This window comes from Poecile atricapillus, chromosome 27 (assembly GCF_030490865.1).
Source record: "Poecile atricapillus isolate bPoeAtr1 chromosome 27, bPoeAtr1.hap1, whole genome shotgun sequence".
NCBI lineage: Eukaryota > Metazoa > Chordata > Aves > Passeriformes > Paridae > Poecile > Poecile atricapillus.
This window is the reverse complement of record NC_081275.1, coordinates 2,744,995-2,770,090: the sequence shown is the minus strand read 5'-3', so window position 1 is coordinate 2,770,090 and position 25,096 is coordinate 2,744,995. Positions and strand designations below refer to the sequence as shown.

General features: G+C 45.3%; 3 protein-coding genes across 3 annotated transcripts; all 3 read left to right on the top strand.

Annotated features, from left to right (window-relative positions):
• LOC131588890 (keratin, type I cytoskeletal 9-like) lies at positions 1-4,868 on the top strand. Its single transcript, XM_058857929.1, has 10 exons — positions 1-597; positions 687-769; positions 1,382-1,538; positions 1,775-1,936; positions 2,211-2,336; positions 2,509-2,735; positions 3,027-3,205; positions 3,320-3,445; positions 3,899-4,000; positions 4,843-4,868. Exons 1-10 carry the CDS (start codon positions 1-3, stop codon positions 4,866-4,868), a joined length of 1,785 nt encoding a protein of 594 aa, XP_058713912.1.
• A 7,160-nt stretch (positions 4,869-12,028) lies between these two features.
• On the top strand, positions 12,029-17,726 carry LOC131589078 (keratin, type I cytoskeletal 14-like). Its single transcript, XM_058858211.1, has 8 exons — positions 12,029-12,697; positions 13,480-13,562; positions 14,009-14,165; positions 14,775-14,936; positions 15,274-15,399; positions 15,616-15,842; positions 16,612-16,967; positions 17,412-17,726. The coding sequence occupies exons 1-8, from the start codon at positions 12,029-12,031 to the stop codon at positions 17,435-17,437; spliced, it is 1,806 nt and encodes a 601-aa protein (XP_058714194.1). The 3' UTR covers positions 17,438-17,726.
• A 2,987-nt stretch (positions 17,727-20,713) lies between these two features.
• LOC131588970 (keratin, type I cytoskeletal 16-like) lies at positions 20,714-24,124 on the top strand. Its single transcript, XM_058858057.1, has 8 exons — positions 20,714-21,160; positions 21,958-22,040; positions 22,229-22,385; positions 22,614-22,775; positions 22,945-23,070; positions 23,163-23,389; positions 23,556-23,644; positions 24,052-24,124. Exons 1-8 carry the CDS (start codon positions 20,714-20,716, stop codon positions 24,069-24,071), a joined length of 1,311 nt encoding a protein of 436 aa, XP_058714040.1. The 3' UTR covers positions 24,072-24,124.
• Positions 24,125-25,096: the final 972 nt, after the last annotated feature.

The following is a 25,096-nucleotide window of genomic DNA, read 5'->3' as shown; positions in this document are numbered from 1 at the left end:
ATGAGCTGTGGCTCCAAGCAGCCCCTGAAGAGCTGCCTGCGGGGGAGCAGCAGCGGAGGGGGTGGAGGAGGGGGTAGCTCACATTCCTCGGTCTCCTCTAGGACAGTCACTTCCAGGACAAGTGGTGGTGGCAGGTTTTCTGGCAGCAGTTGTGGCGGAGGAAGCTCCCGGAGCAGCGGTGCTTATGGCAGGCGCGGTAGCTACGGAGGAGGAATGAGCAGCAGCAGCTGTGGAGGAAGGCTGGGTGGTGGATCTTATGGAGGGGGAATGGGGCACTGCAGCATGGGAACGGGCTTCAGCTCAGGTGGGAGCGGCTTTGGGGGAGGCTTTGGTGGAGGTGCTGTTGGTTTCAGTGGTGGCAGCTTTGGCAGTGGTGGCTTTCACGGAGGGAATGTGGGAATTCTCTCCAACGATGAGAAGCTGACCATGCAGAGCCTTAATGAACGCCTGGCTTCCTACATGGAGACGGTCAGGAATTTGGAAAAGGAAAATGCTCAGCTTGAACAGTTAATTAGGGAGTGGTACCAGAAGCAAGGTCCTATTGGCCCAAAGGACTACAGCCACTATTATGGACAAATTGAAGAACTCCAAAACCAGGTAGGATGTTCTTTGCCAGAGAAGTTCAAGCACTGACAGACTGAGAGATTGACAGGGAATGTTTTCCTAACATGTTGTTTCTCTTCTAGATTGTGGCTGCAGCTGTGGAAACCCACAAGGTACTTTTGGACCTGGATAACACAAAGATGACTGCAGAAGACTTTAGAATAAAGTAAATATATATTGCTCTTTTACAGGCACTGACTTCCTTCCTCCTGCTTTCCTGAACTTATAAACAAATATCAGTCTACATGGACTTGGCTTCCTCCTGCTCCCATGGCAGTGCAACTGAAATAATTTGTGAAACTTCAAAATTTTCAATATTCCTAGAGAGATCTTTGATGGGAATACTGCCTATGGCTGCAGAGCCTGAGCTTACAAAAAGTTTTATTTTTAGGAATATAAAAATTGGGATTTTCTGTCACTCAAAGTCAGGTTAACCAGATAGACGGAACCTGTACAAAACTGCAGTGAGAAGAGACGATGGAAGAGACCACAGAACACATTTTAATATTAGAGTTTGATATTGATATTGAAATTAACATTTATTCAGTATAAAGAATAATAACTTTATGTTATTAAGTAATATTATTCATTAAATGTTAAGTACTGGCTGATGATTTCCTAATTCTGATGCCTGAGAGGTGCTGCATGCTCCAAAGTACAGACATAAAAGCAGGCACTGCTACTGGAATAGGTGAATTTTCTATAACTAATATCACTTAGGAGGAGGACTGTGGGTGCCAGGAGCAGGGCTGAGCTCTCTGCGCTGTCTTTGGCACAGGTATGAGATGGAGAGCGGGCTCCGGCAGAATGTGGAGAGCGACCTCAACAGCCTGCGGCCCTTGCTGGATAACCTGACCCTGACCAAGTCTGACCTGGAAATGCAGTTTGAGTCTCTGAAGGAGGAGATCATCGACCTCAAGAAGAACCACGAGGAGGTAAGAGCCAGCTCCTTGAAAGGCACACTGGAGATGTGTGAGGCTGACACCCTGTGCTCGAAACCCCGACCAAGGCTGCTCCAGGGTGCCCCTGAGCTCAGCCCCCTCAACAAACAATGACTGGAAAGTCAAGGCTAGATAATTGCAACACAAACCCCCCAAATATATATATATCTATATGTTGTTGGAAGGTTCCACTTGTGTTCATTGTCCTTGGGCCTGGGTTTTCTCTGCAGGAAATGAAACTGCTGCAATCCCAGTCCAATGGGGATGTGAATGTGAAGATAAACTCTGCTCCAGGAGAGGATCTGCTGAAAAAACTGAATGAGATGAGGCAAGAATACGAAGCTATTATTCAGAAAAACCGTGCAGAGGTTGAAAAGTGGTATGAAAGCAAGGTAAATGGTGACAATTCTTGTTAAGAACCTCCTGTAGAGGAATGACACAACATCAATTGCTTTTACCAAATAATAGTAGAGTCCCTTTGGTCAAAATAAAGCAAATCATGAGTGGGCTTGAATTGCTCTGGCAGAGCCACACAAGCAAGTTTAACAGTCCCATTCTACCAGTGGCCCTTCTGCAAATTATGTTCCACATGGTCCCATCATAAACTGCTATGTTGGTATTGTAAGTAAAACTCAGAAACTCCAATTCCCTACATTAATTTTTCAGATGGAGGAAGTGAGTCAACAAGTCCACTCAAGTGGTCAGGAGATACAATCAAGCAACCAGCAGATCTCTGAGCTGAGGCGTGAATATCAGAGTCTGGAGATTGAGCTGCAGTCACAGATCAGTCTGGTAGGTAACAACTGCTCCTCATCCCCTGATATGCAAAGAGCTCAGGAGCTGCTGGAATGCCAGGATGTTGTCAGCTGTAAGGATCCTTGGAGCATCCAACTCATGTTGGGCATAAGAATGATCTAATCCTGCCACATTGCCATAAGCAGAGTGTTTTGTTTTCCCTTTGCAGATAGACTCTCTGCAATCCAACCTGGAAGACACAGAACGTCGCTATAACATGCAGCTGCAGCAGATCCAGGGCATGATCGGGCCCTTGGAGGAGGAGCTGGCCAGCATCCGCTGTGAGATGGAGAGCCAGAACGAGGAGTACAAGATGCTGCTGGGCATCAAGACCCGCCTGGAGCAGGAGATCCAGCAGTACCGGGCACTGCTGCAGGAGGGGCAGCACGGCATTAGGTACAGACTTCAGTTAATTCATTTTCTAATGATGCAATCAGGGAAAGAGGACGGCAGTTCCTAATATTTGTATTAGGAACTGGTGCAAGGAATTAATCACCAACATATTTACTACAAGCACAAGAATTCACATGGAATCTAATTCTTTGCTGGCAGCATGCAAAGCTGTACTTTTACAAAAGTGTTTACAATTGTAATTTGTCATTTATTCCCCTGAGTACCATCAGGAAGTGCCATTATTTGGGAAAATGAAAGGTAAGATAGAAATAACACACCCCTTCCTCCTTACAGCACTTCACAGGGAGGAGCTGGTGGTGGATCTTCAGGAGGAGGAGGTCATGGAGGAAGCAGTGGAGGTGGAAGCTGTTGGTCCTCAGGCGGAGGAAGCAGTGGAGGAAAAACTGGAGGATCCTATGGAAGGTCTTCCTCTTCTGAAAGTGGAGGAGGAGGGAGTGGAGGAAGAACAGGAGGTGGAAGCTGTTGGTCCTCAGGCGGAGGAAGCAGTGGAGGAAAAACTGGAGGATCCTATGGAAGATCTTCCTCTTCTGAAAGTGGAGGAGGAGGGAGTGGAGGAAAAACAGGAGGTGGAAGCTGTGGTAAAACTTCAGGTGGAGGAGGTGGCAGCGGAGGAGGAGGAGGAGGGGGTAAATCCTGCCTCTCCCGCTCTTCATCTTCCCAGTCCCAGCCCAGCGACTCTTGTGAAAGCCCAGGTAAATATGGAATTAAAAAATACACCCTGCAGTTCACAATTCTCTCTGAATAGCAGGAAAGGATATCACAACTTCCTTCCTGGAAATATTTTTGCCTTTTTTTCCCAATTTTTTTTTAAAGCCACTCTGACATTTGTTCTTAGACAGTGAGAAATCAACACGAGCAGCACAAAGGATGGCACGAAGAGTAGTGTCAGATGATGGGTGAAAAAAGGAAATGAAGAGAGAAAAGGGAAAATGGTGCCAAACCCAAAGTAGGCAGGGAATTAGGAGAGTCAGAAGTTAAAAATGTGACTGGAATTAAACAGGGGTTGGTTAAAGCAGGGTAGAATAGTTGGAACACTCAAGACATTTAAAATATAAGGGGCATTGGCTGCAAAATACTGAAGCAGCAAAAGATGGAGAGTGACCAAAGGGTCTGATCAGTATCTGATTTCCTGGCTCTGGTTCCAGGAAGTGCTGAAAACATGAAGCTCTGTCTGGAAGGAAACAAAACATTGGAGAGAGGAGCAACCATGGAGGAAGTGTCTGAAGCCATAAAACACATGAGACTGGGTAAGGGTCCAGGTCCTGGCAGCACCTCAGACAAAAGCCTGAAAATGGTGAAAATGAGCAGGAAGATGTAATTTTAGAAAGAATCAATTCCACTTTTGTTTTTTTTATGGAAAATGGTCCTGCTTTGAGGTTTCCATTTACTTGTTATAAGGAGCAGGTTCAGCCAGGCTCTGCCCCAAACACAGTTTCCATTGCAGACTGACAGGCTGTCGTGACATGAGAGTTGTCTCTCACCCAAAGGGCCTGAAGCCATCAGTGCAAACAGCAGGAACACTGCACAGACACTCCTGATACTGAAAACAAGGCAGTGAACTCAGGAGGATTTTGTGTCATGAGGAAGATTGTTTGGTAAAATTTGGTGTAGATGAGCCCTAGTTTTTAAAAAATTACTACATAGGCTTTGCAAACTCCTCCACAAAAATTTATTCCTCTGATGAAGGAACTCCTCTGTCCTGCAACACTCCGACATGCATTAATGCTTGGAAGCAAGATTAAAGCATATTATGTGCCATCTCTCTTTAACTTATAAAAATCTACTGTAAATATCCATACACACACAAATGCAGATTCTGAGTTCACCTGTATTTGGTTTGTACTGCAAGCCACTCTAAATTTAAAGTGATTTGCACTCCCATGGCTGAGAACAGCAGCAGATTCATGTAGTTAATTGCTAAATCTGCACATGAACTGTACAAACTCAGGTCTGACAATGTTTAGACCTTTCCAGAAGGCTGGGAACAACCCTGGTGCACTGAGTATCACTAAGATACTTAGGAAGTAACAAAAGGTTAAAAATGCTGAATACTTTGAAGAAATTCTTGCTTTTCTCCATCTTTCAACAGGGAGTTTTAGAAAGGTTGAGGAGTGATCAGCAAGACCAGCATCTCCCACTGCACAACCTCCCAGTGAGGCCTTTGGACCAAGCAAGACTCTACTGAGCATGGCTGAACATCCCCTGCCACGAGCAGGAGAGAACACTTGTCCAACTTCCCAACACTGCTCACTCCAGGGGCTCATCAGAGCTCTCTGGATGTTCTGTCTGCTTCTTCCATCTGTTTCTGTTCCAAATCACTGTTACCTGAGTTAATCTCTACCGTGATTGGTGTTCCTGTGGAATAAATGCTAATAAATCTTTGCTTCTCTCTGATGCAATCAAAGCTGGTTCAAGTTCCTTTAGCGGAGATTTTTGTTTGAATCAGTTACAAATATCAAGCCCTACCTGTGGAATACACAATAATGTGTCAGATTACCCATAAGACCTGAAGTTTTCAGTGACATATTCACCATTTAAGACTCACTGGGCAAAACTTTGCAGTCTGCACTGCCAGGAACAATGCTCTGCTGGTTCCTGCAATGGAAAAACTCAGTCAAAACCCTTCTGCTATTGACTTCCATCAGGGACAAGACAGTGGGCTTAAGGAACTGACTATTCCCTATGAAACCTCTTTAAAATATGAGCTCTGTTAGGAATTTCACTTCAAAATAACCCAGGTTTCTCACACAACACCTGCTCACAGATACATCCTTTCTCCCGTGCATTTCTCTCCTCACCTGCTTAAACCCAAATAGAAATATCACTCTATGAGTCTTTCTCTCTGAGTTTTACAACCACGAGGTTTGTTTTTTCCCTCTGAGGAAGGCATCACCCATGGGAGAATGTTGGGAAACACAGACTGAGTGGGAGACCGTGGGAACAGGAACCCTAAATGCCTGAGTTCCAGGCAGATCTGTGCCAGTGATTCACAGTGTTGCTTTATGCTGGGCTCTCAGCCATGAATTAGTACTGAAAAACAAAAAGAAAGCTGATTTTTTTTCCTGACCAGTGTCTCTCTGGGGGCTGGAGGACCCAGCTCAGCTGCATGAAGGACTCCTGCACACACAAGCACACGCTGATGTGCCTGGCCTGACACCACAGCGGTGGTGGGCTTTGTTTGCCAGGATACCCCTGACTCCCACCTGCTGCAAAACCACCTCTTCATTATTAACCCCTTGCAGCATCACATCACACTTGTCTCTGTTTTTCTACCTGTCCCCTGAGCCTGCTTTCTTCAATTGCTCTGCTCGTTTTCCACCTCTGGCAGGTGGTGACACTCAGACCTGTCTGCTCAGGGTACTCAACTAGCAGCTCAAATTAAGGAATACTCCCAATCCAGGAGCCCTGCTTCTCATATCTCCCCTAGGCGCCTGCCAAGTTAACCTCAAAAATGTTCCTGCTCAGTTCCTGCTTCCTGGCTGTCCCAGGGTGATTTACAGGCCATCACCTGGCCTCACACCCAGGAGGCTGTTGGGGTGCTTGGATATGATTTACTCAGAGGAACAGCTTGGCCATGCTGAAGTTCACTGCTCTCTGACCACTGTGGCACCACTGACACCTCTTGCTCCTGTCTTTCTTTCCAAAAATATAACTTACTTTGAGGATTTTACTGCTGCTGATCTAATTCTCGGGCATCTCTGCATTTAACCTTGCAGAAGAAATTCTCCTGAATTGATCCCTGGGGGAGCAAAGCAGAAACTGGAATCTGGAGCATGGGAAGGGCAATGAGGCTGTTCAGGGGCTGAAAACCCAGGGTGCAGCATGTTGCAATACTCAGTGCAGTTCTGCTGCTGATTTAAATGCTTATTTTGATATGTTACAATAAGTAACAATTTCTGAAGCATAAGGATAAATACTATACTACTATTACTACTTTTGCTACTCAGCATTGATTGTACTGTCTTTTCCTTATCTAAAATCTTTGGCTTTCTTAACAAGATGTTTTTATAATGTTTATACATTTAATGAGTCTGCATCTACAATGTAAATCAGCTTCATAATATGGTTTATTGCATGCTACGGTATGTGACAAAATAGAAACAAACCACCAATAAACACACAAAACCCTCTACTTAATCATGGCATTAGCACTCATTACAGGAAAAAGCAGACTAAAATGAGATGGTTTCTTACCAGACCCCAGAAGAAAAAGTCATTTTAAGGATTCTTTCCTTTTTACAAAATCTACACCTGGGTTATCACTGGCACTTGCTAACTGAGAAAAAAGGCTTACATGGAGGAACAGAGCTGGAAAAGTCACTGCAAAGCAGGAGTAAAAAATACAAACATTGTAGTGTCAGGTGTCAAAGCTTAGGGCAGGCTCAAAGTGGGGCAGCAGCAATACTGAGGAGTGAGGAGAATTCTGCACTTTTTATTTGCATGCATCTCATCAGTCATTAATCAGCATAATAAGCTTTAATTTTATGAGCACAAAGTGTTGCAATTCGGATACTTATCTGCTGTTCCTATTAGTGCTCTGAGAAGATAATTGTGGTACGTGTTGGAACAAGACCTTCAGAGCAACCTCAGACAAAAAGCCATGTGCACACACTGCTGCGTGTTTGGCTTCAGAGCTCCCAAGCAATCCATGTGTCCAACTGAAGGCACAGATGTCATTTCCAAATTGCCTGTGTGTATATTGTGCTGATGTCTCTTTTGCTGAGCATTCATTGTCAGCCCTGTTAATTGTCAAATGCTGTCCAGGCCATCTTCATGGGCTGCAGAATGAGTACATCAAGTACATCATGTCACCGTGCTGTGGGGGCAGGCAGAGCCCACCTGGGCTGTCCCTGAGTGTGTAAATCCTCTGCAGAGCTCAGCCCAGCAGGAGCCTCCTCCCTGGGCTACGCTGCAAGGAGAGCAGATGCCATGGATGTCCTTCCCCACCCCACAAGAGCTGCAGCAGCAGCAGCAGAACGTGCCACACCAGCGCCTTTGCAGGCAGGGGGATGTGGGTGCCTGTCACCCTGAAAACTCAGCTTCTGAGCTTGCTGACATGGTTTTCTAAGGACTTTCCCAGGACAGTAACTGTAAACATAGATATGTGTACATTCTTTCTGTTCCACGTCTTGTGATGGGCATCTCTCATGGCCAGTGCAGTGAGAAAGTGTTATCCTGACCATCCAATCCCTGGCTGTGGGCAGAAACCTATAAATCCTGGGAGGAAAAATAAACTCTGCTCTTTCTTTCACCACACCTCGACCTGTGTCCATGTGATCTGTTCATCTTCAGTGGTAACAGGTGCCCACAGCTCTGAGGGGCTCTGAGGCTGCACAGCCCAAATGAACCGAGGTTTCTGAACCTCAGAGAGAGGCAGGAACCTTGGCAGGCATTCTGACCGTGCCCTCCAGCTGTTCTGTTTTGGTACCAACAAAATGAATTATTCCAATCTAATTGCCTTCACCCTGTAGGAGGCAGGGGAAATGACAGTGGGACCACTCTGATTGTGGCTCAGAAACTGCTGGAAATGCTGACAGCTGACAGGAGGGAATTAGCAGCCTGCATAGTGTCCCCAGCTCTGGGGCACACACACCCTGACCCACAGCTCTCACAGCTACGTGGCAAAGCCCAACTGTGCATTTTTAGGATCTGAGGCACAGCTGCTCTTCCATCAGCCTCCTTGCATGGAAGGTCCAGGTTTATCCTGCACAAAAGGTTGTGATGGGAGTGCTGGAGGTTTTAAACTTCACAGGCAAGCTCACTCGTGCCTTAAGGGAGCAGTCCTTGCTTGTTTTGCTGGGTCTAATCTAAATTTCTTCAGAAATGACAGTGAATTCACTAGAACATTCTGAGCTGAAGCAGGAATGAGGAGTGAGTGCCATCTCTGAGGTGAAAACAGACCCTCTCCTCTCATAAAAAATTCTGGTGAGGGTGATAGGAGGAGGTCATCAAATGAATGAAAAGAAACTCTGGTTTGCCTGCGGCAGCAGAATGACATTGAGTTAAGGGGAAATGTTTCACATTTTCAGCACAGAGGCACAAGAGGGAGAACACATTTTCTCCAGGACTCTTTGGAATGCAGCAGCTCCAGCCTGCAGGAAAAGTCTCCCAGTTCTGCAGCATGGGCTGCTCGCAGGGTTTGTGATTGGGAGTCACTTCTTTGATACTGATCACGGAGGCCTGATTAAAAGGAGAACAATAACAGAGTGAGAGTGAAGGAACGTCAGCTGGGCTGAACCACGGCATGTGCTGAGCTGGAGCAGAGGCCACGCGCTGTCGGAACATTCCGGCACTCTGCAGCCTGGGCACTGCTGTGGCTGGAGTAATACAGGTTATAAATAATTACCCTGCTCCCACTGGGAAACAGCAATGTTATATAAGGTATGGATGCTGCATCAACACAGAAACATTAATGATTCAACTGTCATCATGTATGGGAAAGAGAAGGGAGACGGTCCTAAACCTGATGGCTCCTTTTTAGGTAATTCCATACATTTACTCATATAATATATTATATATTATATAATATTATTATATCACCCATATAATATACTAGCAAAAAGCATCAGAGAACAAAAATCTTTTAAGGCTCTTTTAATGAGCTCAGAAATGAAAAATTAATTCTGTCCACACAACAGATCTTCCTTGCTTTACAAGTATGTGCACAAATATTTAATAATCAAAAATTTTTTAAAAATCAGCCAGGAGGGAATTCAGTGTGTGCAACTTTACAGGAAGATTAAGTATTCATAGTTCACTTGTATTTTTCAGGAACTTCAGTGTCCTGCTCCAAAGAGACACACAGTGACTGTGACAGAAACCAAACATCCCAAGGACAGCTCTCAGCTCCAGGAATACACAGGAATATGGCCCAGCCTCATGGATGGCAGGGTTCCTATAAAACCAAGGTGGAACTGAAAATGAAATAGCAGCAATGCTAAAGATGAAACAGGAACATCCTAAGAGCATGTGACTTCAAAGTTACCTTAGATCTATAGGCAAAATCTGTGATTTATGATCCTCCTTGGTATACAAAGAGTGGTAACAATACAGAGCTAAAATGAAATGTCAAGTTCAGTGAAAGTTCTCCATTTTTAGAGGTTTCAATCTTTCTTTCCTTTCATTGTTATTTTTAAAAGTATTTTCCAAGCCTGCAATAAGACTTGCTCTTATCAGAGCTCTCCCATACAGACAAATCCCTGCTGTGAGTAATTACTGGAAAAAGACACCAGTAAATAAAATAGGAAATAATGTGGGTTCTCAAAAGATAAATAAACAGATTATAATATTATTTTGGCAATTTTTTTTACTTTCTTTAATCATTCCAGGGAATTTTGCATTTACTATCACTAACAAACCCAAAGATGTTCTCTGTTTGCTATGAAAAGCATGTCTAAGGAATCACTGATAGCAATTTGAACACGATAATCAATTTTACTCACCACAGCAGAGTTTGTGACAAAGGGTCCCACTGACCAAAGCAGCATTGCCCAGACCCAGAGGCAAAACAGCACAAAAAAAGAAAAAACATTTTGCCTATAGCAAACTTCATCTTTCTGCACCAATAATAGACTGTGCTAAAGTCCAGAAATTGTTTATGCTGCTGAGATGTCACTACCAGCCTACAGCTGAGAATCAGGAGAAATTATTCCATCACCAAACTGCTCGGAATCTTTCATCATCTTCCAGCCATTGAGAGATCAAATAGCAAGATAAAATCCGGAGGTTTTGAAAGCAATTGCATAAGCAGCAATAGAGCAATGCTGGTGTAGACATGGCACAAAGGCCAGGACAAAGGATGAAGTTAGGAAATGTTAAATAATCCCGAATCTACATCAGCATCCCACCAAGGTGACCTTTGGAAAGCAAGGACTGTGCTGCATTGTCATGTCCAGGAGGTCTTGGCTGGGAGAAGGACAGCAGAGCACAAATGGCAGGTCCTGGGGCGAGCCCTCTGCTGCTCCACCTGAGGTTTAGGGGAGATTGCTACATTTCATAAACACCCACAGTCACTGAGGGCTCCATCACCCCACAGAGAGGAGGGCACGCAATGAAGACATTTCAGACAGAGCAGAACTGTCACTGGGGAACTGTGCACATTGTCCTGGGCAAACTGGGACACTTTGGGTCCATCTGCAGCAAGACACAAATGCTGGTGTAGTGCTGTTATTTGCACATCTGCCTTCAGACATTTGCCTTTGGCATCCAACCAACCCAGTAAGGATGGAAACCTTTCCATCCAGGGTCAGCTCTTGGGGATCAGGGCAACACTGAAGTGTGCTGTCATTTCTTTTGTGGTCTCAACAGTCTGATTTCTCCTCATTTGAGTAAAAAGTCTTTCAGCTTTTCTCTCAGGATGCTATTTTAATCTCAAGGATCTTTGCTTTAAGAACAGTAGATATAATTACTTTATCATCTACAATATATGACATATTAATAATAGAGAGAGTGAGCTGCTTTATATTAAATTATAAAAAGACTTCCCACACACTAGGTTTTAAATCATTGTCTGCAATAAAACAACTTCTAATTTGGATACAATTGACTTTATAATATAATTAATGCATCCTGGATATTCTCTCTATTTTAGATCAACAGTGCTTTGGTGAAAAAAGTCCAATATTATTTTTCTTTTTAAATTCTAGGACTTGGCTGGCTGTGTGCTGCCCTAGTGCTTTCTTCACAAAAGAGGGATTTTGATTTTTAAACAAGAATCCCTCTGCATTGCTCGAAATAGCCTGCTCATATTAAATAAGATGTTCTGTAAGTGATGGCAGGGATACATGAATTGGACAATCTTTACAGACAAGTCACGCAATCCTATTAATAAAACTTGCACTAGCACATATGGTGAGAAATGGAACATAAGCTGTGTAGAAAATCTGAAATGCACAAAGTTGGAAAGAGCAAAAGAGAACAACAGTCTTTAGCAATAGCAGCTACAAAACCTTAGCAGAGGAAGTACCTGTTCCAAAAATTACTAAATTAAAAGAATGCTGCCCAAAAGTGAGATGTTCAACCTTAGCCAAGCCCCAGAAGCCCAGCTGTGGGCTGGATTGACTGAGATAGCTGCACAAAAATACTGTTCAGCAAATTATTCTTGGCACAAACAAGAAGTTTGGTAAATGCCCTGGGAGAAGGAAACACCCTGATGGTGACACCCAGTGTCAAATGCATAAATAGAGAGAGCTGGGGATGAAAATTTGCAGTCCTGAAGCTTATCAGGCTGTGAAGCAAAATTTGGGGTTGCGGTTTGACTCTTGCCTGCTGTCACCATGAGCTGTGGCACCAAATCTTCGAGCAGCACCATTAGAATTAGCAGTGGAGGGGGAGGCGGTGGTGGTGGTGGTGGTGGAAGATGCGGTGGTGGAGGCGGTGGAGGGGGTAGGTCTGGTGGATCCTCCTCAATGTCCTCAAGAAAATACACCTCTTCTGGAGGCGGTGGGGGCTTTTCTGGGAGAAGCTTTGGTGGAGGAGGCTCCAGGAGCAGCTATGGGGGCGGCTTTAGCAGCGGCAGCTGTGGCAGGATCAGCCGCAGTAGCTATGGAGGGAGAATGAGTGGTGGTAGTTACGGAGGAGGAATGAGCTGTGGAAGTATGGGAGGAGGATTTGGATCAGGAGGGGGTGGATTTGGGGGAATGGGAGGTGGTGGATACGGTGGAGGTGGATTTAGTGGCTTTGGGGGTAGTGGTGGCTTTGGTGGTGGCGGCAGCTTTGGCGGGATGGGCTTTGGAGAGGATTCTGGCTTGCTCTCCACAAACGAGAAGTTGACCATGCAGAACCTCAATGATCGCCTGGCATCGTACATGGATAAAGTACGACGCTTGGAAGAAGAAAATTCCCAACTCGAGCAGCTGATCAGGGAGTGGTACAAAAACCAAGCTCCCTCTCAGAACAAGGATTACAGCCAATATTACAGGACAATTGAAGAACTGCAAAACCAGGTATGATTTACTCTGACCTACTTGGAGCAGGTTCTTACTGGAATGGCACTTTCCCCATGCAGCACAAGGCCCCCGTTTGGGGCGATATTCCCCTTCCTGTGCTTTAGTCAGGAAGCAGAGTGGTGTGGGGACCAGCTCCTGTCCATGTGTTCTGCCACACGTGTATTTGGTGTAGGAAGCACTGCTGGATGCAGTGGCAGATCAGCACCAGTGCCCCATCACATGGCCTGTGCCATGCTGCCTCCAATGCTGGGCTGCTGCTCACTCGTTCTTCGCTCTTGAACAGCAGATTTCATCCTTGCTTGTGTTGTGCTATTATTGCAATATTAATTGGATGTTTTTGTGAATATACAGGATGAGCCAGCATGTGCAGTTAGTCTCATTCCAGCCTTCAGCCATTTAACAGTCACGTATCTCTTGTGTGAACATGGCTGTTCTCAAAAGTAATGGAAATTCTGCTTTCCCACAGTTTTTTCTTGGTTGGGTTGGGGGTTTTTGTTTGTTTGTTTTTTCTTTTTTGAATATGAGGAGCTAATTCAGTTATTCTTTCCAACAAGGTATCTTTAATGGATATTTATATAAAAATTAACAGTAAAGGCACTTTCTTTTATCTGGAAGCAATAAACTCCTCTCTCTCAATAGCTCCTGCAGCTCTAGTCAGGCTTGAAATCTTGACATTGCCATAAACCTCTTCTGCAAGGTGTTTGTACAAGGTATTTCTTTCCTCTGTCATTGTGCTGAAAAGACAACTGACTGAATAACACCTGCTCCCTCCCTTTCAGATTGTTGGTGCAAATGTGGACCTTAACAGGATGCTTCTTGACATGGACAACACTAGAATGACTGTGGATGACTTCAGGCTGAAGTGAGTCACTCCCTAACTGGCTTTTTTTCCATCCATGTTTTCTCCCTTTATTCCCCAGAGTTTTCATTGACAATAAATCTTTGTAGAAGCTGGAGACTTTTGGCTACGATCACAGAATAGAGAATTGTTGGGAAAAGTATTCTGAGAAGGATTGCTTTGGGTTTTCATTGTTATTTTTCTCCAGACAAGCTCTTGAAGAGACATTTAAGGGACTCCATTCTAAGTTTCTCCATCCTTGCATGTAGATTTATAAGCATAATGCTCATGGTATAAATCTCACTGAGAGAAACTGTACTGAAATCAAACACAGCTATTGGAGACAGAAAGAGAATGGGGTCCTTTCTTCTAAGAATTGACCAGAGATGTAAGATGGGAACTGTCCATAACTGAGATACCAACAAAGAGGTATGGCAGCACTTTTACTCTCTTTCTTGTCTGTCATTCAGGTATGAGACTGAATATACTCTCCATCAGAGTGTGGCAAGTGATATCAATGGATTACGCCCACTTTTGGATCAACTGACTCTGTCCAGATCTGACTTGGAGACACAGTTTGAGTCCCTGAAAGAGGAACTGATCTTCCTGAAGAAGAACCACGAAGAGGTAAATTTCTTCACACTTGAATAATTAAAGGCAACACAACACACAAAGAATTTCCCCTCACTTTTTCCACCAGCAGTAACCAGGTTTTGGCCACTGGTTTTGATCATCCAACTTGGCACAAGGCAGCTTTGATGTTGAGGAGTGTGTAGAGGGCACAGCTGCCCACAGCTGGAGTCATGAGACGCCAGGTCAACATGTGAGACCAGGGGGATGAATGGCTTTCAGTACAAACTACAGTTTGCTTGCTGAACTCATGGAGGGAAAATTGGATAGACTATACGGAGGAGTAAAAAGAAAGCATTTTTACTCTCTTCAGTGAGATTTCCCACTAAGAAGAAAAGATTCCCACAAAGAGTACACTGCACAGAATTCCTTACAACCCTGTGGAGGCAGCAGCAGGGTCACCAAGCATGCAGTGCCCAGCTGTGAGCACTGCAGCCCCAGGAATTGCAGAATTGTTCCATGGCAAGGACAGGCAAGGCACCTCTGCTGGAGTCATGGGCTGTGTGAGGATCTGTGTCCTTTTCCTTCCCTTTATTTGAACTGATGCCATTCCTCCTTAACTTCACCCTTTGAGAACCTCATGGGGTTTTTGTGATTTTTTTCCAGGAAATGAGAGGACTGCAAGGCCAATCTGGTGGTGATGTCAATGTGGAGGTGAATGCTACTCCTGGCATTAACTTAATGGAAAAACTAAATGAAATGCGCAGCGAGTACGAGAGGCTCATTGAGAACAACCGCAAGGAGGTGGAAAGCTGGTATGAAACCAAGGTAAAGGCAGGCTTTGCTAATTAAACTTTTCACAAAGTACAGCTGGTGAAAGGCAACTTATCATGTGTTATTTAAGGGACAATAGCTTGCAATTACTTTAGGTAGTTTCCTACAACAGGTCAGTCCTGGAATATCAGTTACATGGTAAAACAGGTAGAGCTGCTGTATTCCAGCAGCCAGTGAATTACCGAGGTGTTGGCAGAGTGGCTTGCAGGAAATAAACAGTCTGTATGGCATATTTTTCTTATTAATTGATTTATTGATGCTTTTATGATAACCCCACAATGTTTTCTAATTATCAAAAATGCCTCAATTTTTGGATGTTAATTTTTTTCAGATGGAAGAAGTTAATCAACAAGTCCACTCAAGTGGCCAGGAGATACAATCAAGCAACCAGCAGATCTCTGAGCTGAGGCGTGAATATCAGAGTCTGGAGATTGAGCTGCAGTCACAGATCAGCATGGTAAGGAAAGGCATTTGCTTCACCCATGCCATGTGTGTGAGAAGAAGAGCTACAGGCAACTCTAAGTAATCCATCCAAGGAGAATGGGATACTGGATTATTTATCTTTAATGATACACTTCTTTCTGAGGATTTGTGAAGATCTCCTGTTTTCCTACAAAAATAAGTTAAAGTCACCACATTGCCATAAGCAGAGTGTTTTGTTTTCCCTTTGCAGATAGACTCTCTGCAATCCAACCTGGAAGACACGGAACGTCGCTATAACATGCAGCTGCAGCAGATCCAGGGCATGATCGGGCCCTTGGAGGAGGAGCTGGCCAGCATCCGCTGTGAGATGGAGAGCCAGAACGAGGAGTACAAGATGCTGCTGGGCATCAAGACCCGCCTGGAGCAGGAGATCCAGCAGTACCGGTCACTGCTGGAGGAGGGACAGCAGGACCTTGTGTACGTATTGACAGGGCACAGCACTGTGTGACACCCGACTGCTGCTCGGTCACCGGCAGGAAATGGAACAGTCGAGAATTGCAAAACAGATTTTGTACTGAAATGAGGCAGATGCAGCTGGCTTGGCCAATCTCCTTGTAGGTGTGAGATATTTCATTCTGTTCAGAATATAATTCATGTGAAGAAAACCTAATGCAGAAATTCTGAACTACCAGTTTGGGGTTGGACCTATGTAAGAGAGCCTGGTTCCAAGTAATCCAGGAACTGAAAAGGCAGGAAAAGACTGTAAGCAAAAAAAACCAAAAAAAAACCCCAACCAAAAACAACAACAATAAAAAAAAAAAACCAACAAACCCAAACCAACCAAAGTCTTCCAAACCTTTATAAAGTTTCTGAAAATTCAAGCTGCTTCAGCCTCACTTATGCAGTGTGCCAGCTTCTCCTTGGAAGTGGTGCCTGAAACAGCAGCTAGTTTCATTCTCTTCTTCCTTTTGATTTTGAGTCACACACTGATGTATGTGCCAAATATTGCAAGGAATCCCTAGGCAGAATGTGGGAAGAGCAAAAGCTCTTGCATTCAAGTTGAAATTGAAAGACAGGATAATTTTTGGCACTGCCTCAGTTGTTTTGCTGTGCAGTGCTGGGTTCTAACCAGCAGTACGACCCACAGACGTGCTGGTTCCTTGGCAGCAGCTGTAGCTTAATGGCCTTCAGATGGCAAAGTGCTTTTGATTAACCTTTTTTTCCCCTTCTTTCTCTCTCTTTGCAGAATCCCAGGAGGAGGAATGGGAGGAGGCATGGGAGGAGGCATGGGAGGTGGTAGAATTGGAGGCGGTGGTTACTCTGGGGGAGGAAGAGGAGGAGGTGGTGGCATGAGTGGTGGATATGGAGGTGGTAGCAGCGGAATGGGAGGAGGAATGGGAGGAGGAAGTTGTGGAGGAGGAATGGGAGGAGGAAGTGGAGGAGGAGGAATGGGAGGAGGAAGTGGAGGAATGGGAGGGGGCAGCAGTGGTGGATGCATTGGAGGAGGAGGAGGAGGAAGAACCTCAGGAGGCATCAGCAGTTCCCACTCCTACTCTTCGTCTTCCCAGTCCCAATCCTGCAGGAGCGGTGGTGAAAGCCAAGGTGAGAACTATGGTATGGGCATAATGTTCTCTCAGTCACTTCTTGACTAATTTATGCACTAATTTATACCAACATGCTCTTCCAGGGGCAAACAGTACTGAGGATAAACTAAAATTTCTGCAAAGTATTAGATTTACTGTTACTAAAAATTCTTTCTTCTTTGTGTGCAAAGAATCAACTCCATTTCCAGAGCACACAGTCGATTTCTATTCCATTTTGTGGGTGATATCAGCTGATCCTGTAGTTTAACCTCAGCTGTTTTGTTTCATCTGTCTCATTCTTTGCAGAACCTCATAAATCTCACAGCCTTTGTGCCATACTGGAGTTTTCCTTTTTACTTTTGGAATGCTTATGGCCACTCCCACATAATCCTAATGTCTGGGGAATACTGGTATCCCAGACATTCAGTGCCATGAAGTTCATGTTTATTTTGTCTCTAAACAGGATACGGAAGAAAATCTTTTGACTAAGAATATACATCAAGGATCCTCCAGAGCAAGACCTTTCAAAATGAAACTGGCCCAAATGCGCTGCATTCCCCACACTCCCAAGGAAAGATGATGCTCTGAACAGTTCCTGGGAGTTGCAGATGCCACCTCTCCCCCTGCCCTGCATGCTCTGTGCTGCTTCTGCCCACAAAGCTCTGCAGCTTTGCTCATTGGCACTCAAACTGCTGCTTTACAGATCCAACCTGTTTGGTACTCAAATTGCTCTGAATCAGGAAAATGTCTCTAATAAAATTTCATTTCTGTCTGATGCAACCAGAATCTTGTGTGGGGCTTTTCTTTCCTTCTGCAGGTGCAAACACTTAGAAAACACAAAGCCATGCCAAGACACACCTCCAGGCAGAGAGATTGATGATACACTCCAGTAGTTGATAACAAAATTTAAAGTCAAAACACAGTTTCTAGCAGTCAGGACAGATCAGAATTTTCTTGGGCTGTGCTTTTGTTTTTTAATAATGTGTCAGATATTCATATGAACTGACCTCTGAGACCCAACAGATGAATATCAGCCTTAAAGGGACTGCAGAACCTCAGTGCTAGATGACTCTAATGGTGTTGGCAGCACGTGAGTGTCCACAAGGGAACACTCATGGTTACAGAGCCATGGTTGTAAAATGAAACTAATATTTCAATTCACAAAACCTTGATGGATACTCATTGGTTTAACCTGGAAATGCACAGATAAGGGATCTTGTTTTGAAATTATAAGAAGTGAAAGTGATATATAATTTACAGTAACTTTACAAAGTTTGTTTCATATTAACATAAAATGTTAATATTAACAGCAATTGCCTTCGACCTCTGAGAAATTAAGTACATGTAAAAGGGCCTGGAATGATCACTTTTGGATATAGCTACCAGTGTATCCCAGCAACTGAGGGGCCAGAATTCCAGTGAGGCTGCCCAAGGGGAGGGTACATCTCACTTGCACACTACCTTGCAGGCTGCACACAAGGGAGGGAACTCTGAGGCCGAGTTGAGAGTGAAAGAAAATGTGATTTCCACAGCTGAGGAGCAGCACTGCTGAGTAACACAACAGATGCACATAAGTACGGATTGAGAGAAGATACAAAACTGATTTCCAGAAATACATGTCACACTGCCATGCAAACCTTCTCAGCACTTGGAAGCCATTCAGGGAAACAGAAACACTTGACTTACACCAAGCCAAAGTGTGCTGGCATTGTGCTGGCATGAACGAGCCTTTGCAGGCTTGTTAAACAGAGTTGGTGCTGCCTAAATGCTGCCAAGGACATGGAACAGGAACAGTGAGATTCTAAATTTATCCTTCTTTGGTTTAGAAACTTGAACTACACACACCATCCACAAAGAGCCATGGTGTTCATGATAAATTGTCTGAGGATTAAGAATTGTGCGTATCCCAGAGCCCTCTAAGGGAGGGAATTGCATTGCCACCTCCTACAGGTGCAGGGACAGAGATATCCATGGATGTGAGCCCATGCTCTAAACTAACCTTGGAAGAGTATTTTTTTTTATTTCCCTGACTCCTAATTACTTTGCTGCCCAACAGGCACTAAGTGCTACACATCATACAGTGAAGTCCAGAAGGGGATAAAACAGAATGAAGACAGCAACTACTGAGACCCAGGTGGAGGACAGGAAGGATTTCCAAGATCATTTTACATCCATAAGGCCCAGTATTGGGTTTGTGTGGCAAGGTTTGGGTAGCAGGGGATACAGGGGGATTTCTGTGAGAAGCTGCCAGAAGCTTTCCCCGTGTCCAGTGGATCCAGTGCCAGCCCAGGATGGCCCAGGCCAGCCAGGGCAGAGCCCCTCAGCGATGGTGGCAGCACCTCGGGGGTAACAGAGTTACCAAGGGTGAACAAATCTGCACAATGGCAGCCAGAGAGAGGAGTGGGCTTCTTTCTTCTTCTGTAATGTGGAACCTCTTCCTAAAACACTTCCAGGTTGAATCCATCCTCCCTCTCCATGGGTGAGATGACTTTGAGGTGGCAATTCACAACAAGTCCCACCAGCTCCTTGTGCTTCCTTTGCACAGCCCAGTGACTCTTCCGTAGGAGCTGCAGTGCTGGTATTTTATGCACAAGTGGAAATTCGAAAATTTGTTTCTGTTCAAGGCTTTTCTCAGTTTCACAGGAGCTTGATCAGTAAAGGTGGAAAAAGCAGCTCACTGCTGTTCCCTATTGCACAGGCAGTGGAAAAAAGTACACAACTGTTTCTGACTCTGTGTTGGGTTGTGCAAGGTATTCTGTCATGGTTGCAAAACACCCTTCACTGTAATGATCTCAGGTAATGATGATATTTTTTTCAGATCTAATCTTTGGCTCTTTTAATCAAACATATTTTTTCATTGTATTATAAAATTCAAAGATGTATTCTGAGAAATTACTATTTAATACGGTTATGGAAATACACAAAGTAAAATATTTCTCCTCTCAAATTCCTCTGAGTCCATTTAAAATGGCTACAATAAAATATGGAGCTCTTTGATAGGAAAAGATTTAATATCTTTTCCCTTGCACAATGTTACTTTTGTGGCTGTTATGTAGAGTTTTCTTCAAAAAGAAAAAAGTCTGTGATCCACATGCTGCATGTTCAGAGAAAGCTGAATGCCAGCAGGACCTTATTCAATACAGAGTGAAAAATTCAGAGTCAAGTTTTCTTCTGTAACAGACATGGGAATGCAGTCTTTAAAATTTTTATTTCAATGCCTTAAAGTAAATTTCTATGAAGCTGATGTAAATTTGAAATAAATTAATGAATGAAGAGTCCCTTGGAGGCTGCTGTGTTATGAATCATGTCTGTGATCTCAGGTGGGAGACCGAAGCTGAGCAACTGGGTTTCAAAATCTAAAAAATGATGGACACAGACAATGAGGCAGAGACTTCATTAGCTGCCGTTACCAGTGAGATATTGCCAGATTAACAGAAACCGAGAGATACAACATTGTTCAACAAAATATCCAACAAGGAGCCACCCACATAAAATTATAGTGCAGCTAGGTGTGAATCAACTAAGACATACTTGAACTGAATGGTAATGCCTTTTACTTACCTCAGACAAAATTCCCCTTAGCACATCACTTTCAGCATGAGCACCATGGCTGGCAAAGCCCATGGGAAGCTGGACTGCCTGGCAGGTGACACCCACCCGGGCAGGTATAAATAGCCACCAGCAAGGACGACCTGCTCACTTTGATTTCCTCTGTCTCGCTGTGCACAGCTTTGCATCTGGGGCTGCATATCTGATCCTTTCACCATGAGCTGCAGCATCAAGAGATCATCCAGCACCTCGTACAGGAGCGGAGGAGGAGCTGGAGGCGCCTGTGGTGGCAGCAGCGGCCGCAGCTCCTCCGTGTCCTGCCGGCGCTACGCCTCCTCCGTGATCGGCGGTGGCAGCTACGGCGGGGCAGCCTGCGGGGGCTACGGGGGCGGCCTGAGCATGGGCAGCCTGGCCGGGGGCTTTGGCGGGGGCTTTGCGGGCAGCTGCGGCCCTGGGGGGGACCTGCTGCTCAGTGGCAATGAGAAGGTCACCATGCAGAACCTCAACGACCGCCTGGCGGCTTACCTGGAGAAGGTGCGAAGGCTGGAGGAAGAGAACGCTCAGCTTGAGCACCACATCCGGGAGTGGTACAGGAAACAAGCTCCCAACGTTTCCAAGGACTACAGCTCCTACTACCAGACCATTGAACAACTCCAAAATCAGGTAAGATCATCCTGGCACACGTGGCTCCATCTCCTGCATGCTTCTCTCTCCTCTAAGATCTTCCTCCTTCCTTTTTGCTTCTTCCTCCTCCCTCCATCCCCAGCCTTGGCTCTACCGCCCGCGGGACGGCCGTGCTGGTGGCACCGCAGGCACAAACCTGCTGAGCTGTACCTCCCATCCCCTGGGTGAGCAAAGCCTCACAGCAGCCCACAGGCAGCAGGGCACAGCCCCAGGCACCAGGAGCTCCAGCAGCCACAGACACGCTGCCTCACCCAATGTTCATCCCACGCTGTGCAGGTGGCTCCAAACCAGCCATGTGTGCTTTGCACTGCTTCCCTCTGCTCCCACCCAGATCAGCTGGATGGAGAGCAAAGCCAAAGCACCGGGATGGCAGGACCTGAGCTCCCTTTGTCCCTGTCCCTCTCCTACAGACACCTGGTTGAAGGACTCAGCTCTTCCCTTACAATAAGGTCTCATAGTACCAAAAAACCAGAGTAAACAGACACTGTGAAGAAATACATTCTACAGATAGTTCTGCAAACACTCTTTGGGACACACAGGGTCTGTCCATAACTTGATAAAAGGAAGAGCATGGATTTGGCAAGATGATCTCTAATAGCACAAGCTTCCCTGTAAAGTCAAGCTGGATTTTTACCCTTCCATATGGCCCCTGCACTACTGCAAGAAACAATTCTAGGACCCACAATAAAACCCTACCAAAGCTTTGTGTCTTGTTTTTGCTTTGCCCTGCAAATCTAGAACACAGAAATACTCCTCTCCCCCTTCCCCTTTTGCAGATTATTTCTGCCACTGTGGACAACAACAGAATGCTTCTGGACATCGATAACAGCAAGATGACTGCCGATGACTTCCGAATGAAGTGAGTACCTCCCTGTGAACATTCCATGTTTGTCAAATCCCTGTCATCATCTAAGAAGACAATGGGATGCCCTGGGTGGTATTAGTGAGTCATCCCATTTTACTGGAATACTGATCTTTGAAGGATCTGTGCTATTGACTGTCAGCATCTCATTTCCCCATTTCTCTGTCTCTGTGTGTGTGACATAGGTATGAGAATGAGCTGGTCATCCGTCAGACTGTGGAGTCTGACATCAATGGACTGAGAAATCTCATGGATGACCTGACTCTGGTTAGATCTTCACTGGAATCTGAGCTGGAGACCTTGAAGGATGAGCTGATTGCTCTGAAGAGAAACCATGAGGAGGTACGATCCACTCATAGATGGCACAGCCAAAGACAGAATGCATTGCTTCTTCACGGCTCCCACCATCACATATCAAATCAATTGCACCTTATTCATTATATATAATATATATATTTATTCACACCATGGGACTGTCATTCCTTTGTACCTTGGACTGCTCTGCCCACAGTCCCCAGCACAACAAATGACCTGTGTGTGCTCTTGTGTCTCTCTCTGGACTCCCTGCAGGAAATGAAGCAGCTCCAGTCCCAAACTGGTGGCGATGTGAGCGTGGAGGTCAATGCTGCCCCTGGAGAAGACTTGACAAAGATCCTGAATGACCTGAGAGATGAATATGAGCAGATCATTGCAAAGAACCGCAAGGAGGTGGAGCAGTGGTATGAAGTCAAGGTATGTAGCAGTGCCCAGAGTGGGAACTGGCTGGGACAGCCCTGACACCCTGGTACCAGGACTGGCTGAAAGGGAGACGCTCCCTGGAGATGTGAGCACTCGCTCAGCAAATCTGCTCCCTGAGGAGCTGCTGTGGCTCACAAAGTGTCTCTGGGGTTTGACTCTGCAGATCCAAGAAGTCAATCAGCAGGTCACTTCCAGCAGCCAGGACATCCAGACAAGCAGCCACCAGCTCACCGAGCTGAGGCGCGAGATGCAGAACCTGGAGATCGAACTGCAGGCGCAGCTCAGCACGGTACGTGGGCAGCACCTGCGGGCCCTTCCCTCCTTGGCACGGCCAGGGAGCCGTAGAACTCTGCTCCTCAACTCCTGTGTTTGCCTTTCCAGAAAGGCTCTCTGGAAAACTCCTTGGCAGAAACCGAGTCTCGCTACAGCTGCCTGCTCCAACAAATCCAGGGGCAGGTCAACTCTGTGGAGGAGGAGCTGGCCAGCATCCGCTGTGAGATGGAGAGTCAGAGCCAGGAGTACAAGATGCTCCTGGGTATAAAAACCCGCCTGGAGCAGGAGATCCAGCAGTACCGGGCGCTGCTGCAGGAGGGGCAGCAGGATCTTGTGTACGTATTTCATATTTTAGCAATGGTGTAAAAAGAAATCCTCATGTACTTATTTACTAACAGAAAATTTTTGTCCCTAAAGCTACATCAACATATCTTTCAAGTGAACATCCCATGTTAGTAGGTTTTGATTAATTCTCTCTTTTTTTTTTTTCTTTTGTCACAGTGCCTCCCAAGGAGCTTTCCAAGGAGGTGGAAAATCCTCCCAGACTTATTCTGCCTCCTACTCTCATTCCCAGTGTGGGGAGATGTCAGGTAAGTCAACACTCTGTAAACATGTGATTATTAGTGGGTTACATCTGCCCCAATGGCTGCAATGTATTTAGTCAGAAAAAAGTTTGGGTTGGGAAAGATTCCGAGGTCCATTAGCCTAGGAGTGAGAAACCTCATTACTCTGTTGCAGCAGAATCAGGGGTTAAAATACAGCAAGTGTTGTTCTTCCCTCTGCCTAAATAAAATACAGCTTACAAAATTTATGGGATGGGAAACAGTTTTTGCTTACTGGAATAATAAAAAAACACAGTTCTGAGGAAGCACTCAGGGTGCTGCTGGGCATGGAGCCTCTGTGCCTCTGCTGTTGATGCTGTCAGGTGTAAGAATTCCACTCAGCAGGAATGCTCAGACTTCCCCTCAAGGCAGTGATTTGCTGTGTGTTCACACAGGGCAGTCAAGAGTGTGCTAGAGCACCAGGAGAGACCCTGGCACCATCCAGCTGAGATGCACCAACCATGGGCAGCAAGAGACACCCGAGAGTTTCTGCAGCATGGCCAAGGCAGCAGGAGGGGTTTGGAAGATGAGCCTGGTCACCTGCCCCAGCACCCCTTCCTCCACCCTGCAATGCTTGGCTTACTCAACTTGTGTTTGGCAACTCATTCTTCGTTAAAGGGCTCACCCTCTGCTGGTAACTCTGCTCTAATAAACCTTTATGTCTGCAATGCAAATCACAACTTGTCTGAGAAAATCAATATAACCAACCTCGTGTGGGTGCTTATCCAGATCATCCACCAAACATGGGCTGTGCAGTTGTACAGTGTACGTGGTCTCAGGACAGTCTATTTCACACTAGGAAAATGGACACAGTGCTGGGATAGAACCACTGAGTGAAAGGAAATAGCTGGCAGTGTGACCATGGCTGTGTGAGGTGAGACAACAGCCACCCTCTGCCTAGGGAAACTGCTGGGTGAGGCTGGCAGAACTCTCTCTTCACAAGCAAAAAATATAAAGCTGAAAATAGAAACCTTGTTGTGTTCCTGACACAAGTTTTCTCTTTCCTGAGACATTAAAAACCATTTACCATTTTGGTTTTTAGTGGTCACTAAGGGATTGCTTTCTGGCCCCTTGCCTTGCCACTTGTACTATGAGAGAATTAATTATGTGAAAGGAGAATGAAAATACAAATGATGTGTAACTATCAGGAGATCAACTCTTAATTTACTAAACTGTGCCCAGTGGTACTACTAGAACTTATCTGAGTCCATTAGTCTCATCACAGCTGGAGCCCTGTGAGAAGGAAGGTGTGACTCAGCAGAGGTTGTTCCAGCATGAGGGGGCTCCTCACAAGTATTTCTACATCTTTTGTTGCACACAGAATTACACATTGCTGACTTCTGTTAGGAAAAACAGACAATGGAACAATGTATCTGTTTCCTTCAGTGTCATGCACCAAAAGCATTCCAATGTTTTATGATAGAAATTTAAATTTAAATA

Coding starts and splice junctions, on each gene's coding strand:
- LOC131588890 (XM_058857929.1), top strand. CDS start 1: ATGAGCTGTGGCTCCAAGCAGCCCCTGAAGAGCTGCCTGCGGGGGAGC. Junction 770..1,381: donor GCAGAAGACTTTAGAATAAA/GTAAATATATAT, acceptor TCTTTGGCACAG/GTATGAGATGGAGAGCGGGC. Junction 3,446..3,898: donor CGACTCTTGTGAAAGCCCAG/GTAAATATGGAA, acceptor CTCTGGTTCCAG/GAAGTGCTGAAAACATGAAG.
- LOC131589078 (XM_058858211.1), top strand. CDS start 12,029: ATGAGCTGTGGCACCAAATCTTCGAGCAGCACCATTAGAATTAGCAGT. Junction 12,698..13,479: donor TTGAAGAACTGCAAAACCAG/GTATGATTTACT, acceptor CCTCCCTTTCAG/ATTGTTGGTGCAAATGTGGA. Junction 15,400..15,615: donor TGCAGTCACAGATCAGCATG/GTAAGGAAAGGC, acceptor TTCCCTTTGCAG/ATAGACTCTCTGCAATCCAA.
- LOC131588970 (XM_058858057.1), top strand. CDS start 20,714: ATGAGCTGCAGCATCAAGAGATCATCCAGCACCTCGTACAGGAGCGGA. Junction 22,386..22,613: donor TGAAGAGAAACCATGAGGAG/GTACGATCCACT, acceptor GACTCCCTGCAG/GAAATGAAGCAGCTCCAGTC. Junction 23,390..23,555: donor GAGGGGCAGCAGGATCTTGT/GTACGTATTTCA, acceptor CTTTTGTCACAG/TGCCTCCCAAGGAGCTTTCC.